Source organism: Larus michahellis, chromosome 20 (assembly GCF_964199755.1).
Source record: "Larus michahellis chromosome 20, bLarMic1.1, whole genome shotgun sequence".
Taxonomy (NCBI): domain Eukaryota; kingdom Metazoa; phylum Chordata; class Aves; order Charadriiformes; family Laridae; genus Larus; species Larus michahellis.
This window is the reverse complement of record NC_133915.1, coordinates 2949470-2967879: the sequence shown is the minus strand read 5'-3', so window position 1 is coordinate 2967879 and position 18410 is coordinate 2949470. Positions and strand designations below refer to the sequence as shown.

Here is an 18410-nt window from a genome sequence, read left to right as displayed (position 1 = left end):
TCATTGAGCCCTTGCGGCACACAGCGAGTGTGAAAACCAAGAGAGGAAGGAAACACGACCTCCTGCAGCCTCCCTCAGCCCGAGCTGAGAGCGGCGCCGGCGGAGGGCTCTGGGTGAGAGCAAGGAAGGAAGTGGGGATTTGGGAGAGGGAGAAGTGAGAAACAGACTGGAACTGTCTTTTCCTAACGATATATTTTGGTGAAACAGAAGCCCCCCCCCCCCAGCAAAAAAACTCACTCACGGATGCTGTTCCTATACACAAAAAAATAAGGCAGATACCCTCGGTAGCATGAGCTCTGTGACCTGCAGTGTCCAGCCCCGTATTTCAAGGGCAAATACCGCTCGTGGGTTGTTTCACTTCAGGATCTTTGGGGTTAAAAATGACCTAAATGTTGATATACAAGAAATGGAAAGAGTTCAGGCACGACCAGCTCTTTCCAAAGAGCTCATCACACACGTGCGGGGCTGGAGGGGACCCTGCTCTTTCCTTTGCTGCTGTGGCAGCAGCGACGCTGGGCAACGGGCTGCCTCCTCTTGCTGAGAACTGTACAAAACCTTCTCCTTGTCCATGGCTGATCTGCCAGAGAAATGTAATTTCCAAGATGAGCAAATGCCAGGAGGTGAGACCATTCAGGGATGGATGGAGTGACTAAGAGCCACTCTTGAGTCTGTATATATCCGTGAATCTTTATAGAGATATTTCTTAACTTGCATTTAGGGCCATCAGGAACTCCTGAAGCAACTATCCCTCCTTCCCAGAGACAATTACAACCTCCTCAGCTATATCTGCAGGTCAGTCCTCTGCATAAGCTATAAACGGCTCAGGTTCGGTGTTGGTGAGTAGAAATACGATCCCAAAGGCTAAGGCTGACTCCTCTCATGGGAGACCTCTTAAGCCGTGTTTTGGTTCCCCTCAAGGCACCAGATCCCGACTTTTGTAAAGGGAGAATTTCAGCCAGAGGGATAAACACCTTGACAATGTCTGAGCATAAATACCTACCATAAATACCTACCCTAAAACTCACTTATGAATCCCTGAGAATTAAAATCAAGTGTAGCTTTTCTAGACAAAGCCTTGTGCAACAAGACTGTTGGGTTTCACCCCCTCTGGGTGATTTTTCTCCTGTTATTAATTATTAGATGGGGTTTTCCCCTTCCTTTTTGTTTTTGTTTTTTTTTTTCTGGGGGGTGAGCAGCTCATCATGTGGTGGTTTTTCTACTGACACCGACAAGACCCAGCTCCAGTTCATAGTTATAAGGCAACTATATGTTCCTGTCCTTGGGACTTAGAGGAAGAGCTGGATGGATTAATCAGGATTTTATACCAGTGGGTGTGTAAGGCTTTTTGCAGTCTTTCTTCACTGACTTGAAATATTTGCCCTTGGATTCTGGCAGGTTTCTACACGAAATACAGCTGAACTCTAGCATCAACAAGATGAGTGTGGATAACCTGGCAACAGTCATCGGAGTGAACCTTATCAGACCCAAGATAGAGGATCCTGCAATTATTATGAGAGGTAAAAGGGACTCCTGGAATAATTGGCATAGGAGCACCTGATATGCTGAAATACTCAGTTGCATCCACAATCTTGAAATTAAAAATTTTCTACAGTAGACCCATGGATATAAGCCAGACACATGCCTGGGCACAGTAAGTACAGCAGGATAGAATAAAACCACGTGTTAGTTAGGCTATAAATGTGTTTATGGTGACAAAAACCCCTTAGGAGTTCCTCTGTGTGTTCCCTCCATAGATTTCAAACAGTTCAGGAGTTCAGTGAAGTCATCTTTCTTTTGCTTAGAGCAGGAAGGTGTAAAATTCTTCTTAGCAAAACAAAGGAAACTCAAAGACATTACTGTTTAACTGAGCCAAACTGTAATCCCGTGGGCAAGGACAGACGCAGCAGAACTAGCAGAAGTGTTTCAAGGCCAAAGATTGCTCTGCTCTGCAGACATCACATGCAAATGGTCCAGATGATAGTCATTTGGCTGTTCGTATAACTGACACCTGGTGTTCACTTGTCGAGGCAAAGCAGCACAATTTGTGGCTTGGTGCAGCTGAGCAGACCCCCATCTTGGTGGCTCCATAGTCCGCTCCTGCTATTCTGGGGTGTTATAAAAATCCCTCCGCTTATTTGCTTTTATCATCGTGCTCCTTGTCTTCACCTGCATTTCTATGTGCATCTCCATTTTGGATGCCAGAAAGACCAACCAGAAAATGCAAGTGTGGGTGGAAGAAAGCCCGTCACATTGGGCTTGCCGCTGACAGATCTCTCATTTCTTCCAGGCACACCACAGATCCAAAAAGTGATGACTGTGATGATAAGTGACCACGCAGACCTCTTTCCCCCATCCAAGGATGTGCCGCCCTCCCTCCCTGCCCTCAAAAATGACAAGAAAGCCCCCATCCCGCGCAGCTCCGTGGGCTGGGATGCTGCAGAGGACCCTGCGGTGCCCAGGGCGGAGAGCTTGATCCAAAAGCAAATGGTAAGGCTAGATCCTCAGAGAAATAATAAAACATAAATTTAATAGATGCATGATTAATTATTATGGGATCTAACAGGTCAGCGAGACACTAAGAGCAGTTGCTATTAATAGGGTAAAGAGCTGTAACTGTCATCCCTGGAATATCTACATCAGGAAAATGATGTAGATAAACTTTCCACTTTCCTGTGGAAAATCTACTGTTCTAGGAAAAATGAAAACTCCTACAATTTTTTAGTTAAAGACAGTTCTCGCTGGTGAAATGAAAACATTGAGGGCTTTCCTCAGAAAGAAAGAATCTCTGCAAAAAGTTCTTCTTAAGGGAAAACTTGTGGCCATTCCTGTTAGCATGTTAAAATGTGTCTTTTGTAAACACTGCAGTGACTGCGGTCACCGCAACCTGTCCCTGCTCACAAAGCAGGATGAGGCTGTCCTAATGCCGTGGGTCTGTTTTACAGGGAGATGACCTGAATTCCAGCAGTGCCCCCGGACCAGCTGTGAGCTCAAGTGCAGCCAGAGAAGATAATGGGTGCAAAGATACACTGGGAATGTGGAAAATGCAGTCAAGGAAAAGAACTCAGACCTTACCTAACAGGAAATCTTTCCTGACAGCGGCTTCTCCGGGGGAGAAAGGTGGCAACAACAAAAATGATGTATTTGCCAGTGACTTTTGGAGAAGCTCCCCTGGCAGCAGCATGCGCTCCGTGGTCCCTGAAGGACATAAGAGAACGTTGTCTCATGATCTTTTTAAGCTGCTTGACCTTCACCGGGCTTCGACCTACGATAACGTTCCTACCTCCCAGGCGGAAAGTGGGGAAGGCGCCGGCCCCAGCCCCAGCCCTTCGAGCAGCAGCTCCGATAAGGAATTTCTACCCTGCCAGAGTCCCAGCCATGAGCCAAAGGAAACAGCCAGCCCCACCAGCAGCCCTGCCGAGGTCTCCAAGCCTGATCAGGAGAGCAGGGAGTTCCTGCAAAACATGATCTTGAAGCTGGAAAAAGAAATGGAGGTACAGAAAAATGACTACGAGGAACAAATTAAAAGGTAATACGCTGCAGAGTGCAGCTTTCTGGAGAGTATGAAGTCTTCAGATCATGTTATTACAACGCTAGTATTGCACAGATTTATTTACTATATGCATTACTATATACTATATTTATATACTATACTATACAGTGTATAATAGTAATGACTAATGATAAAATACGGTATTATAGTAGGCTATCTAAAAGTCAATGCTAACGTGCTGTACTCTCCTGACATAGTTGCTAATGTTATATTACTACAATATTAACACCCCATAGTCCTTATTACATCGTTGTATGGCACTATAACATTTCTGCAATAATTACACTATCATAATTTTTGTTATTATGACAATATTGTACCATTATACTGCCCAGAATTCAGTAGTAGCATTAACTAATGTTACTAACATTAACTAACTATTAACTAGCATTATTAGTTGGAACCATCAGCGTTACTATAGTTTCACATATTGTTATCATATTGTCATATATCACGTGTATTGATTTATTGCATCGTGTTACGCGGCCACTGAGGGGCAGGGGATCAGGACAGAACCTCTGGCTTATTTTATTGCTTAACAACACAGAGGGCAGAATCCTGAAGAGCCAAATGATGACTTCCCGGCACTCTTCCGATGCGATCCTTTCACGCTCTGTTTCTCTTTGCAGTCTTGAGAAGGAAAATTACGAAGTCTGGGCCAAAGTGGTGAGGCTGAATCAGGACATCGAGAAGGAGAAGAAGAAATCTGAGGAACTGGAGCTGAAGCTGATGAACATGGAGCACTTACGGGAGGACATGGAGAAGAAAAACAAGATGCTTGAGGAGGAGATAAAAAACTTAGCTAAATCCATGAGCAAAACTGATGCCAAAGCCAACTAGGAGAAGACACCCAGCTGTGCACAGACATAAAATGCAGCTGCATGAATCCACAGGAATTGCCAAGCAGGTTCAGGGCCAGGGACTTTTATCGTCCGGTGTTCTGCTACTGCTCGCGGGCTGGTTTGGAGGAAGGAGCCCAGAAGGTAGAGGCTGGTTTATGCTCTGAAACCGGAAATTTCAAAAATATTCTTTAGCTTTTTTTTGTTTTGTTTTTTTTTTTTTTTTTAACTCCTCTTTCAGCTGCTTAAATTACCTGTAGAACAGGCCAATACTTGCTGCTCAATCAGAATATCTTGCACTCAGGTTAAGGACACAAAATAAACCAGCAAGCACCCCTCCTGCCAGCCATCTTGCTGGAGATACCCACAGTGCTTCTGAGTGGAAGAAAACGTCCTTAAATCCTGGATCTGGGGAGACAGAAAATCCCCGAGGCCCGGGGTGGCACAGCCCGTCAGGCAGCGTGCCCGGACGGTGGGCTGCAGATGCTGCCGGCACCGTGGTTGAGATGTTCACAACAACATGTACAGTTGGTTACTGCTCTCATAGAGCAAGAGAAGCCCAGACAGCCCGTGGGGTCCACTGAGAAGAGGTCTCACACAGCATCACTCGCTGTGCTGCGCCAGACCCATCGATATCAAGGCTCCAGGTATAAAATCACAATATCATAAAAACCTCTCTAGTTAAGTGGCTGTTCAGTTATTTTAAATCACTGTTCCTTACAGTTGTGTGTATATAAATCCAGCACAGCTGCCGCTGAGGCTTGGGAGAGCGCTTTCACACACCCACACAGGCAGCTCTTTGTGCAGATGGAGGCCACCAGCAACTTTGCCCCGTACAGAAAATGGGGCTTCTGCATTTTCCCTGATGGACAGTTTTGAAAGTATAACCGATCTGGACTTGTTTACCGCCTGTTTTTGTTTTCCACCATTTCGTCAGCGTAGAACAGCATTTCCTCAGCCACCTTAGTGGAAACCTGAGTTTGCACCTCAATGATGACGCTGGGTCTCTCCCGGCCACTTGCTGCCATCAGCAGCAAGACTAACCGGACCCGAAGGCCTCATGGTGCCAGTGTGGCTATCTGTAAACTGGTCTGCTTGTTTCCCCACTGCCTGCCAGCAAGTCGCCTTTCCAGCAGTACCGCGACGCTGCTGAAGCTTTTGCTGTAGGAAAGAAAATAACCTGACTCCGCAAGAAAACCTTTCACTCCTCATTTATGTTAAGAAGGGGGCACACCACCACACAGCCTCAGCCCAGCCTAGAGCCTTCATGGGAACAGAAGAGGGAAAAACACAGAGATCTGCAGGAGTTTTTGAGTAAGATGTCTAGGACCAAACGTGCGCCTCTTGTGCCAAGCATGGTGACGTTAATGCAACAACACTGGATTACTGCCGCGGAGGACTTGGCTTTGGTGATACGAAAGTTCAGCTCAAGACAGGCTGCAGCCCTGCTTGACAGAGCCTGCAAAGAAAAATGAACTGGTGAGAGACGGGGACACAGAGGATACTATGTGAAAAAAGGGGAGATGGCAGTGGGAAAATGTTATTAGAGAATAAAAAATATTGGGTATATAGCACTTGCTGCTACCAGCCTTGCTGGGGAGGACTCGTCTAGCCCTAAAACCGAGCCCAGGCTCCTTAGTCTCAAATGTAGATTCAGTTTGGTGTATTGAATCCACCTTTGCTCAGCTGTGGGTATAAAGTACAAGGGAGAGGTTTGTGAAAGTTGAGCTGCGTTTAAGAATCAGGCCCATAAATAGCTCATTGGCCTATAGATTCTCACTGCAGGCGGTTTTCCTTTCCATAGGATCCCCAGAGACTACACAGCTCCTCACTCTCCTGCCCAGAAACGTCCACACCAGGGAATTAAATTTTTTGGGAGGCCTTCATGGGATTACTGCATCTGGCTACTGCAAAATCCCAGCGCCTCCCAGAGGACCCACAGCCAAGGCCCTCTGATCTTGCAATGATCAAATCTGATCAAAATGTTTCAAATCTGAAACTTGGTAATTTAAAATCTCAGTGAGGCTCACGTAACTCCCTTGCGTTGGACCAGCGGGGCTCGACCTGCTGGTGCACAGCTCCACAGCCCACAGCCTTGCAGAGGGACGGGCGTCACAGAGAAGAGCCCCAAGGAGGACAGCATGGCCTCCACCAGGCTTAGTCACCTTCAAAGCTGAGCTATTCAGTCCTCACCCTGCCCATCGCCTGCGTGTCCCACACACTAGGCATCCTGAGACGACACATTTCTTGCCTCCCAAAGTCTCTTTCAAGCACCACTAACATCATTGGTGCTGCAAGTCCAAGTTCCCACCACGCACCTAATGGACCCACATCTTCCCAACACTCAAATCAAGAGTTTCCAAAGTGGCGCTGAGATGCATTTTGCCTGCCGTCATTTCAGAGCAACTGTTCCCATTGATGATTCTTTTCTGTGACTTCAGATGACCTTGACAGAGCTGCTTCAGTGTTTATTTAATTTTTTACCTTTGCAAGGAACTCATTACTAATCTGGGCTTGAGGCGCAGGAGTCAATTAGGGAGAAATTTCTCCATCGGGTCTAGGAGAAACCTCGTGAACATCTGGGCTGGAAATGCCACACGCTCCTTTCTGCAAAGATCAAAAGTGTGAAGAGGCAAATAATTCCTTCACAGCCCGCAGTAGACTGCAATGACGTGAAAAGTCTTGGCTGAGGCTCAGAAGTCTCCGCGATTAGGACAAGTGCACGTTATTTTAGTATAAACTGCGCATTCCTCCACTTCCGCTGCAGATAGGCAAAACAACCTCTATCAAACCATGACTGTTTCTGAAGATCAGACTAATTTCTTTGAAGATATTCTGCCCATTAAAATTTGGAGTGTTTACAGTGGCTATATTTAAAGATAAGACTTTCCAATAGAGGTCAGGTGGGCTGGAAGTTCTTAAGTGCATGGGGGGAGTGAACAGCCCCAGGGAGCGACACGGGCATCTTATGAGCTGATATTGCTGTTGGGTGCTGTAAGATAAGGAGGCTTTTCCTTTTTTTTTAAACGTGAGCTTTTTCCAGAGGCAGAAAAGCATGGATCTGCCCAGACGTGTGGAAAATTTGCATCCTTTTCAGCCCCGAGGGTAAATCCTCTCGGCTCAGCCACGCAAAGCACAGAAACAGACCTAAACACTGGCAATGCCCAAATCCTGCTCTGGATTTAATGCCGCTTTCAGATCTTCTGTTAGAGACACCAGAACATGAGAGCCCCAAAAACTGGCCGATGCATGACCTAAGTTTCCTTCCTCCTTCTCTTTTTGCAGCGAAGCTGTGAAGCTTTTTGGGGAAGGAGTAGCAGAGAAAGTCTCTCCTGTTCCTGGAGCAGGGATCGCCATTCCTCTGTGCTGCAAAGGGCATTATAAACTCACGGAGGGTTGTTTGGTGTCTGCTTTTCAGCTCAGTAGGCTTTAATCATGGATTCTGGATATCCTGGAAAGTGTGAAACTACTACTATCGTACAAAAATGCAACAGACTGTCTGTCATAGAGAATAAAGAATATAAACCCTGTAGAAAGATCCTTTGCGACCCTGTCCTTTGGCTTGGAAACTGCCAAAAAGACAGTTTTTCACCCCTCTAACCCTCACCCTGCACAGCCAGAGGACAGGAGAGCATCCCCTTCAAGGTGATGGGAGAGTGTGCAGGATAACCCACAAAACACACGGAGGATTTTCCTCTCCTTTTAAATGTGATATGGCTTTCCAAATTGGAGCAATTAAACCCACAGATCTGAATGCATCTAAAACGGTTAAACCATGCATTATGGGGTGAAAATATCACATATTTTAGGACATAATTTCAGTCCTGCCCTCACCGTCTAGCATTCTTTGTGTTAGAGCAAAAAATCTGGTTTGCTCTTCTGAGGTATTTACTCAGAATTTATTAATTTAGGAATTCACTTCATTGTATCCAGGCGTTCGGTAGGCGTGAGAGGCAAGAAAGTAAAATTATCTTTCCCACATTATTCTCTTTGGATCCTGAGCCAGTCACACTTATGCTGACTTATCCCCTCATATTTTATCAAAGTTGCGTTTTTGGCATGATAGTAACTTTCCTTTTTTAGCTTGGCTACTACATAAAACAGCAAGTCGCTGTGGGAGGCGAGGGGGACGTGCGGGAAAAGTGTCCAGCCATTATTTAGGATGGCTTATGCAAAAGAAAGAAAAGCCAGGAGAACATGTTGTTCTCCCCAGGAATGACAGAGTAACGCAATCCGTCCTTCCTTTACGTGAGAGCTGAAAGATACCCCCAAACAGGCTGCTTTTAAGAAGAAAAGACTGCCAAATTGCGACTTCGTGTATGAATAACTGCTCACCAAGGTGGGGAGAAAAAAAAGTCCTCAGACTTTCAGCCAAAGGCTCCCTGGAAGCAGTCCCACTGTCCCGCTTCCTCTGTGTTTTCCTGCCACCTTGCTGCAGCACAGGGACGCTTCGAGGCCGGACCGTCAAACTGGCCTAGAGGAAAAATAACCTGGAAAAAAAGGAGCATCCTGATAAAGCCGGGGCCAATGCGGGGGCAGGAGGAAGCAGCCAGGGCAGCTGGGACAGGAGGTGCCTGAGTAAGCACTCCTTTGGAGAAATGCTCGTCTATTCTAGCACAGAAAAACCTGCAAGTTTAGGAATTCTGAGTTATTCAAGCAGGAAACTGCCCATGGCGCTTGCACCGCGCATACTGCAGAGAGGCTGCAGCTGGGACAGCTTCTTCCTTGGACAATTCACCTTGCCAACAGCTCCCCGCGCGCATAGTCTCCACCAAGAATAGTTTCCACCCTTCTAGCTGTTTTCCTTTACAAGAGTTTTCTCAGTAGATAATTCCCAAAACCAGAAGTGCTCAGCAGTTAATTGGGAACTTGGTTTCTTAAGAAAAAAGGCTTATAAGTTAAGCAAAATACAGAAACCAGGTGAGTGCTACGAATTTGGGTGCAGTTTTCCTAACCGTAAGGCTGCGGGGCAGAGCAGAGGGACCTTAGTGGTGCTGCCACTGCAAGACTCCAGGGTGTGCTCAACCTTTAGCAAACATCAGAGAATTTACCCAGCTGAAAAATCCAACAAGCAGAGCGCACAGTGAGAAGGAAACATCCTGTTTACCCCTTGAGTCCACCGTGTAAGGAAGCTTCAAAAAAAGCCATTCACTTCTCATGCATAACCCTGTCCAAAAGGTCCCGCTGTACCCTCCCGCCCCGCCAGCCCTGCGTGGCAGGGGAACAACACTCCCGGGGCCGTCAGCAGCCACTGGTGTGGCTTGTGAAAATTTGCTTTATCACGCGTAAAAAACACGATGTGATGTTTCGGCCCTCTTAACACAATGTACCGATAACAGGAACTGGGAACAGGGGAACGTTCCTTCAATCTCATCAGCTGGCCAAAATGCTGTTTGCTGCATCCAGGGAGCTATTTCCAAACGAGTGCATTTTAAAACCAGCCAGCGAGGCAGGGGCCAGGCTTTGACCTCTTCTTGAAGAAATGAGGGTAAGCATCAGCTTGGCATCTGCTTTCTGAGCATGTGAGAGGTAAATTTTTCCTTTCCCCGGCAGCGTTGCCTTGTTTCCTTCCTCGTCTCCTCGATAAGGACCAGCACAGGCTGCCACCCAGCTGGAGGGGCTGCCCTCATCCTCTGCACGCTCCGGATGAGGTCCGCACTCGATCCCTGGGGCCAATGCAGGTTTTGAGGCTTTTCCTTGACACCTTTACCCTGTGCGTCCCTTCCTGGGGCTCAGAGGATGGATTTTCTAATGCTGCCAAGTGTTCCCTTCGCATGCATCCACCTTTCTGATGCTGCTAAAAATCTGGTGCTGACGTTAAGTGCTGTACTCTATGGAAATGCCAATCCAGAAGGAGCCAGGAAGCCAGCCAAGCACCCCAAGGACAGTTGTCCCCAACACAACAGCTACAGGCAGCGCCCAGGAGTCAAAGGTGAAATGTCCACTGGAAACTGGAGTGTTGTCACACCCCGGGGAAAGGGTGTTTCCACCGGGGGAGTGGGAACACCCTGCTCCCTTGCTACCTTCCTCCTATCCAGTGTAAAGGCAGCTGTGTAAAGAATTCCGAAATGGGGATAAATCACATTTACAGTTTGCAGAAGACCTGGGATACAGGTTTAGAAACTCATTAGCTCCATGAGAGTGGATCTTTCCCCTAGCTGGCAGTGGAAGGGCATTGGCTTAGGGTCAAGGATAGCACAAGAAGTTATGGAAAAGCAACAGCAGATTAAATTGCTGTCATCCACTCTGACCCGCCTCTGCTCAGTCAAATATAAAGCCTCACTGATAATGGCAAGCAGGATGGCTTTTAAAAATAAAATTGTAGCAGAATCTTTCTTCCATTTTGTAAGGCTGTTAAGAAATCACATGCACAAAAACCTGCCGGGGCAAAGCACCCTGGCATCCCATCACAACATGGAGATGAAGCTTTAATGTGGTTTGCATCTATAGTGGCTCTTTAGGCCACTGGTGTAGGGCTCAGACAGTTGGAGCGCTTTTTGCTTGACCTGCCCTATGTCTTAGCTCCCCATCCTCTTCTGGCTTCAACGCCAGCATGGAGCCCATTGCCCATGAGGGTGACCCTGCACCAGCGCAAGCCTTGCAGCGCCCTGGCCAGTCGAGGCAAAGGAATTTGCAGCAGAGTGCTCTGCGCTGACCATTTAAGCCACACTAATTAGGTCTTCTGTCCCTGTGAAAGTCAAGCCATTGAGGTCACAGATTTTTGCTCTCCGAAACTCAACACAACAGTAATGAAGCCTTTGAAAATGTTTGCAGAGCACATCTGAAGCAGAGCCAGACAAAGACTTGCGAGTCCTGAATCCCAATATTCTCTATAAATGTTGGTGATAACAATTAGATCGCCCGGCTTGCCAGATAACCCTTCCTTTTATTAACTTTAGGCTAGAGGTTTTAGGCCAGAAGCGTTGACAACGTTGGTGCCAGTGGTGAAGACACTGGTTTCTTCCCTGAGAAGAATGATGCAAGAATGAGAGAATGATGCAAAAGCGGGATGGTTATTGATAGAAGAACGGCTGAGAGCGGATACAGGGGTGCAATTCATTTGTTCACAGAGGCACTATTGTTTCCCAGTGGCTACCCAGTCCCTGGAAGGCTGCTGCGCTCCTGTGTGTGCGCCGACCGCAGTGTGCAGCAGGGTCTGGCTTAGCCAACCGCTCTATCTTGTAAGTTACTCCTTTCTCTTGCAGTAAGTGCAGGGGTTAATGCAACTCTGGGGAGCTCACTGAGGCCCTTGTCTAAATTGTTTGCCTGTCCTGGAGCTCATTAGTGTTGCATGCAGGCCCTGAACAGTGTCATGGAGGAACGTGTGTGGCAGCCCCCGTCAGGAAGGACGCATGCCCCACGAAGCATGGCCTCCTCCCTCTGCCATTAGCTCGCTGCTCAGGGCATGCTGCTTATCTCTAATGCACTAATTAGGGTGGACAGAGGAAGCACAAGACGTGCAATCAATATTATTGGGCCAAATTTGCAGCTGGTGTAAGCTGTCGATTGGCAGAGGAGTGCAAAAGAATGAGTAGCTATGCGAGCTAGAGAAATTCCAAGGGAAAAGGAGGGAGTTCAGCAAGGAAAGCGACTGTGGTTGAGTTTACCCCTGCTTTCCCTGCAAGAATGACTTCAAAATTGGCAGAAAGCTGTAGGTGAAATTTTGGATAGCAGGTTGTATTTGCATGATGTCACACTATTTTGTATCTATCTCAGCAGCAACCAACTACTGTTAGCCGAAATCAAATCGCTTAAACTGGTTCAACCCTTGGATCAGCCCATTAGTCTCCTAACTGTGTGGGTCTCAGTTTCTCGTGGATCCCCACTCTCATTTTAACCCAGGGGGGAATTCATAATGCATATCTGATGAAGAGCAAACCACAGAAGGCACTAGGTGGCAAACAGTTATGCCAGCTACCAGTACTTGTAGAAATGGTAAAAGGCCTGATTTTTCCTACCATAAGATATCTGGTCTGCTTACAGTTCAGCTGGCTTATGTTTCAGGCTGGAGGCTTCTCTGTATCCGTATCTGGAGCTGGGCATCTAAAATCTGGTAATGATAAAGGCAAATAGAGCACGTTCAGCATTGTAGGATAAGGTGTTTTGCTTTCCCACTCTCCCAAAGCTTTGCATTTCAACTTTGCCTGATTAGGCAGCGGTGACAGCTCAGGAAATGGATGCCACCGAATCTCACGACAACTGATCTAAAATGCTCTAATCTCTGGAGAGATAAGGAGTTGCTACAGCAAAGCCAACATAAACCGGAGAGCTATGGAAGGCTGGACTGTTGTTTAGCCGTTGTTGCTAGTTAGCTACTGTACTTGATTTCAGAGGCCACCCTGTATTTAAACCTTCTCACTTAACTCGACACATATCTTTTCAACACCATCTGAAGCTCACATCCTGGATAGCCTCAGCCGCACGGAGCTGAAGGACATTGTTTGGGGACCTCTAGCACTGCAGTGAGCATCTCCTCATCCTAAAGTCACTGCAGATAACAACAGGCAGCAGCTTCCGTGAGATACAGTTATGCTAACGTTGAATTAATGGTACCGCAGCTGCCCCTCTAAAAGAAAATACAGCGTATTGTCTTTGTTGGCCGTATCTTGGGCCGTCACAGAAAATGTAGTATTTGGAGCTAGGGAAAAACCCACCCTCTTTTCAGGAAGTATTGCTCTATGTCACGGAAATCCATTCCTCTCGTATCATTTCCTTTATTGCAGCCATGCTGATTGCTTTTATCCCTCGTGTTTCCTTTGTTTACATACAAAATGCAATCAAAGGTCTCGCTAAGCCCTTGAAATGCTGAGCAGGGGCTTGATCAATTTGCGCTGTGAACTGAATCGCATTGGGCACGAATCCAACAGCGTAAAACAAGTGAGCAAACTTCCTATTGCCAATGTCAGCTCGTTTGCCCTGAGCTGGATATATTGCAGTATACGTGTTAGCAGTACCCTTCTGTAGTGCCTGGCGTTGTCTGCTCTAAAAAGTAACCCAGTTTGCTGGAATAGTGCAGCCATATCCTAACGAGTTTTGCCAGCAATGCTGTGTGGTGAGACGGGGTCGGAAGCAGACATTTTCACGGCTAATTGCTAGCTGAAATTCTGCTCTTATTGACATCTGAAGAAACTTGAGAGGCAGTGGAGTAAATTGGCATTTACTAGCATGCACCTGAAAGCAAACGCGCTCAGTTGCTGCAGGAGACGTTACCAAGGGAGAGCTGGACCCCCTTCCACTGTTCATCCTCCTGACATGGGTAGCAAAAGGTGGACTTTTCCTTCCCCTTTTATCTGGGGAAAGAAGCAGTAATCCTAACGGCTGCTCCTTCTACTGCTTTCAACAGCCTTGCGTTTCCCCAGCGAGCTGCTCCTCCGGCAGAGGGGCAGACACGCTACGTGCCTCCAGTCCCGCTCCCCAGGGAACGGCGTGCAGAGACGTGGCCTGACAACAAGCGTATCTTGCCTGCGCGAAAGCGGATGGAGAGTGACAGAGGGGTGAAGGAGAGCAGGGCAGGGACGCAGGGGGGAAGGAGAGTGACACAAGATGCCTAGCAGCCGGATTTGTTCCCAAAATGTGCCCAGGGTCCTGAGGTCATTTGGAAGCCCGTGCCTGTGGTGGGCTGTGCAAACGCGATGGTAACTCTGACAAACCTGCCCGCCCTTTTGAAATTACCGGCTTTATGGTTCATAGAAAGAGAGTTTGGTTTTGATTTTTTAATGGATGCCTCTATTTCAGTGGGCTTGTAGCCCAAAACTTAGCTCTTTCTTCTTACTGAGAAAATGCCTTTAAAGAAGTTCATTTGCACAGCAGCAGGTTTGACAGGCTGTTTTCATTAGAAAATGTCCAGGGGTGCTGGGCCATAAACTCAGGTCCCTTTTGGGTTACAGCTGTGCCAACCACATGCGTGACCAGATCTGGCCAGCTAACGGGCTTAATAACAGGTTGTCACAAACCTGCCTCATTTTGTCCGGAGGACGTTCAGGACAGATGCGTTTGTGGTGGCTTTCATCTATTCTCATGTAGGCATCTAAATGCTAGAAATTCAAGTGCATATGTGTCGTCCCTTTCCTTGCAGGTAAGAGAAAGGGGAATCGCCCCGCGCTGCCTCTCCTTATCTGGTGTCAGTGCCAGAGACAGCCTGGGTGAATTCTCTGCCATGTCAAGGCTTGGCCTCAAATGTGTCCCTTTTCGCACCCAGGGAAATCGCACCATTACGCTGTGTGGGTCAATACAGGAGAAAAAACCACATTATTTCTCCCTTAGACTTCAAAGCGGGAATTTAGAGTAAGACATGGGTCATGTTTTGTGGCTGGTTTCTGCTTCCTGCAACACAGGCACCTCCCTCACCACTCTTCACTCCCGATGTTGCCTGGGCTAGAAATACACAGCTCTGGCCAAAGTGCCTAGTCCCAGCACTAATATTCAACAATAATACACTCCATATAATAAACCTCTTCTTCCAAGAGGTGCTGATAAGAATTTCCATTTTTAGTCAAGGGCAAACGAACCATTCAGCCTTTATTCGTTGCTGTTGCAATTGAAGAAGGAGCAGAAGCTAATTTTTAAACTTTTCCTGTAAATAGCGCATTAATGAAGACAGATGGGTCAGCAGTATAAACAAAAACTCTATCTCAAGCTAGTTTTGTTCTGGCTTTGTTTCCCAATATAGTAAGCAAACCACCACCACCCCAGTTCCCATCCTATTAACAGTGTTTGCACTCCAAATGTTGAACTGGGTTATAAGGAAGTTTAAATTAACACTGGGCTGTAGTTTTTCAAATGCTTGAAGCAGATGTTCAAGTGCCAGGAAATCTTCGTCTCTTCCCTCCCCCCCCCCCAAAAAAAAAAAATCATAGATTTTGCTGGGATTTGGCTCAGTGTGTTTCACAGAAAATACTTAACTGAACCTGTCCCGTTGTGCTGTAGGTAAGTCAGCACCAAACTGCCCGTGGCTGTTAAAAACCGCAGGATCCTTTGATATTTCCAGACTGCAGGATGTTCAGGTTTGCCGTGCTCTCTGAGCAGTGTAAGAAGGCCAGTGCAGCAGCTGGAGCTTGGGAGAAGAAGATGGCCAGAGGCTTTGCCTGCTGCTTTGGATGATGGTTGCTTTGGGAGATGATTTTTCCTAAGTGACCTCAGTTTTGGGCAGGCTGATCCCCATGCCTTTAGCTCTGGAGTTGCTGCTCACCCGGCAAAGCCCACTGCCTTTGGAAAGAGCTGTGTGTCCACAATATTCAGGAACATTTGTTTTTCCCAAAGACTGACATTTGGGCAGCTCCAAATGGGAGCAGCACGAGCCGGCACCAGGCACTGCTCAGAAGAAGGGGTGCCCTGCTGCCCTGGCAGAACAGCGGGGGCTCTGCCCCTTCTCCCCAGGCTCCAGCCAGTCTGCCCAGAGCAAGGGGGCTGGCAGGGCTGGGGCAGCGGGGGCAGAAAAAGCCATGTTGAGCTGTCAAGCTTCAATGCTCAAAAAGCTGGGATTCTGTACCTTCAATCAGCTACGCAGGACACTGCAGAGTGAGCCTGGACCCCAGGGATCACACCCAAGAAAGGGGTAATGCAAGAAAGCTTTGGGGAGAAATCTGTTTAAGGGATTTTAGTTCACGTGCAGAGAGCTAAGAGATAGGGATCATTTAAGGGAACCTCAAAATTCCAAGGGCTTTGTAAAATCTGGCATTGGTGCAGAGTGTTTGCACAGGAGACACAGCTGTCGTGATTTCTTCAAAGGCCAAGAAATGAGTAAGATGTCTTGAGTTCGAGCTCCTCTGGAGGTATTGTGTGTGTTGATTTAAGAGCAACAATCCAAGACCAAAGCTCTGCCCTCAGCTCCCTCGCTGATACGTTATCCAGGCTCTTTCTATCGTTTCTTCCTGCTCCCAGCCCTTTGCCTGTCCCGTCTATTTAGACTGCAAGCCCTGCCTGTCATTTCATACAGCATCCAGAAAAAAGGGGCATGACATCTGCTTACACTTTCTTATACATATTCAGTTAGAAACAGAGGAAAGCAAAAATCCAACTGACATTGATGATTTTGGTGAGACAGCGCTGCTGCCTCCTTTAGTTGCATGCAATAATTCAGAAACGGATGGATGGAGGAACGGGTGGGTGGGTGGGTGGATGGATACTTCCATACTGAAGCTGTACTTTTCCAAGCATTTCTAAAATTGGTTTGCGCTTTAAAGATTTAAGTCAAGCATCTGCTAAGCGTGTTGATATAAAATAGATCAGAAATGAAAGGAAAATCAATGCACACTATTATTTAATGTGGAAAATTAATTATTTGAGAAACAGAAGCACTTGCAGTACTAATGTGGATGGATGGAAGGAAGGAGGAAGGAAGGAAGGAGTAAAGAAACAAAGAAAATGGAAACATGCAGCGGAATATGTTTTCAGGGATTTGTCGCTGACATTACCAGCACTTACAGCCTGGTAGCGCTGGCTCTCGTCATACACTCACCATTTTATTTGTGAGTGTCGTATCTATAGGGACAGGTGCACTTAAAGCCACGCACTTCTGAGTTTGCAGAAACAACCTTAATTTGCTACTTAGGGAAAGCTCTTTATAAAATAACTGCCCCCCATTTTATTTTTTTTTGGTGCTATTTTGCCTGATCTCTGCCACCTAACTGCATGAACACCCAGCAAATGTCTTTGCATAATTATATTCAAAGGTCAGGTAAAAGTAAGGTAAGGTTTTGCCCGTAAAGCTGGCATGCAATCCTAGCAGACACACACTAAGAAATGAAATGCCATTCTCAATAGTTCTAACCCCAGGTTATGAACTGCATAGATGCAGCTGAAGGACTCAAGAGATGCTCAGTTTTCTCCCAGAATAGCACAATAGGATACATCTCATGCTTTACAGTTTTTCAACCACAAACTCTGGCTGAAATCCTCTTCAATCAGCAGTACAGTAAATTAGCACAGTTACTAATATCAAAAGACTGGCTGGCCCCTAATTCTAAAAAGCTATCACTGAAATTTTCACTGATCTTGTAAAAATACACACGTGCAGGTTTACTTACTGATAAAATTACACGCCTACTCGTGTTTGCATTGTACTGTAACACACTGTGTGCTATCTGCTCTATTACAACAAATCTCTGGCAATAAGAGAGTGTGAAGGCAGCCACTACGTGGTCACTTGAAAATTTATGGCGATTATGGGTGATTACAGTGGGCTTCTTAATATTTTTGAGGCACAGGATGCCCTGCGTGCTCTTCAGAAATGTCGGTACTGTTCAGTAAAGGCCAGCGGTGCAAAAAGCACGCTGGGCAGATCACTGCCACGGGAACAGTCGCAGAAAAGAGATGATAAAAGCAAATGTCGGATTATCTCCCTAATGCTGGATTATCACTCCTAACAAGGTGAATGGTTTGTCCTGGCAAATGGCTTCATAAGAATTGTGGATAGTTTTGAAAGGATCCGTGCAGTCACACTTCAACCGTTGGCTGCTGCAGTTCATGTCAGCAAAGCAAAATATCACACCTCTTACGAATTCTTTTAGCATGCCATTAACCACAGTCTGAGATTGCAGCGTAGCTCTGTGCGCGGTGTCGGGCACTCGCAGGGTGAGATCTGTAGCAGGCATAAAGCAATATAGCCCATGGCGCAGCCCCCTATCTGGGAACACGCAGCACGCGTGGAGGCTGCATAACTCTACAATAAACTACACAGCTGACCACTTAAAGCAATGATACCCCTGCAAGAGTAGTTACACATTGGACAAGACCATACGTGCTCCAGAATGCTATTTAAATCACCGCAGCGAGTGAACAGTTCTGTAAGCAAGGGAGAGAAGTGTGGTATACAGTATTTACGACTATCTAGGGGAGAAAAAATATCAGCTACCCCAGCCTCTGTGCAGCGCAACTCAACAGAGAGATTCTATGTAAAATAGGATTGGTACAAGGTTTTATCCGAGTGGGATTACACACAAGCACAAAAATAAAACATTCTGTATTCTACATTATATTACAAAGGCAGGCAGTCAATAAATAGGTCAATAAATTATGGGAAG

General features: G+C 46.7%; 1 protein-coding gene across 3 annotated transcripts in view; it reads left to right on the top strand.

The window, feature by feature from the left end:
* Window positions 1-7970, top strand: part of LOC141733313 (phosphatidate cytidylyltransferase 2) — a 51041-nt gene extending 43071 nt beyond the window's left edge. Inside the window, exons 7-11 of one of the 3 annotated variants that reach the window (XM_074563524.1) lie at window positions 719-792; window positions 1396-1517; window positions 2288-2487; window positions 2943-3526; window positions 4180-7970. In XM_074563524.1, coding sequence (XP_074419625.1) covers window positions 719-792; window positions 1396-1517; window positions 2288-2487; window positions 2943-3526; window positions 4180-4390 — 1191 coding nt within the window. In that variant the 3' untranslated portion in view covers window positions 4391-7970. The remainder of the gene's footprint in view (window positions 1-718; window positions 793-1395; window positions 1518-2287; window positions 2488-2942; window positions 3527-4179) is intronic. The other 2 variants (XM_074563522.1, XM_074563520.1) reach the window with 2 other exon arrangements.
* The last annotated feature ends 10440 nt before the right edge of the window (window positions 7971-18410 follow it).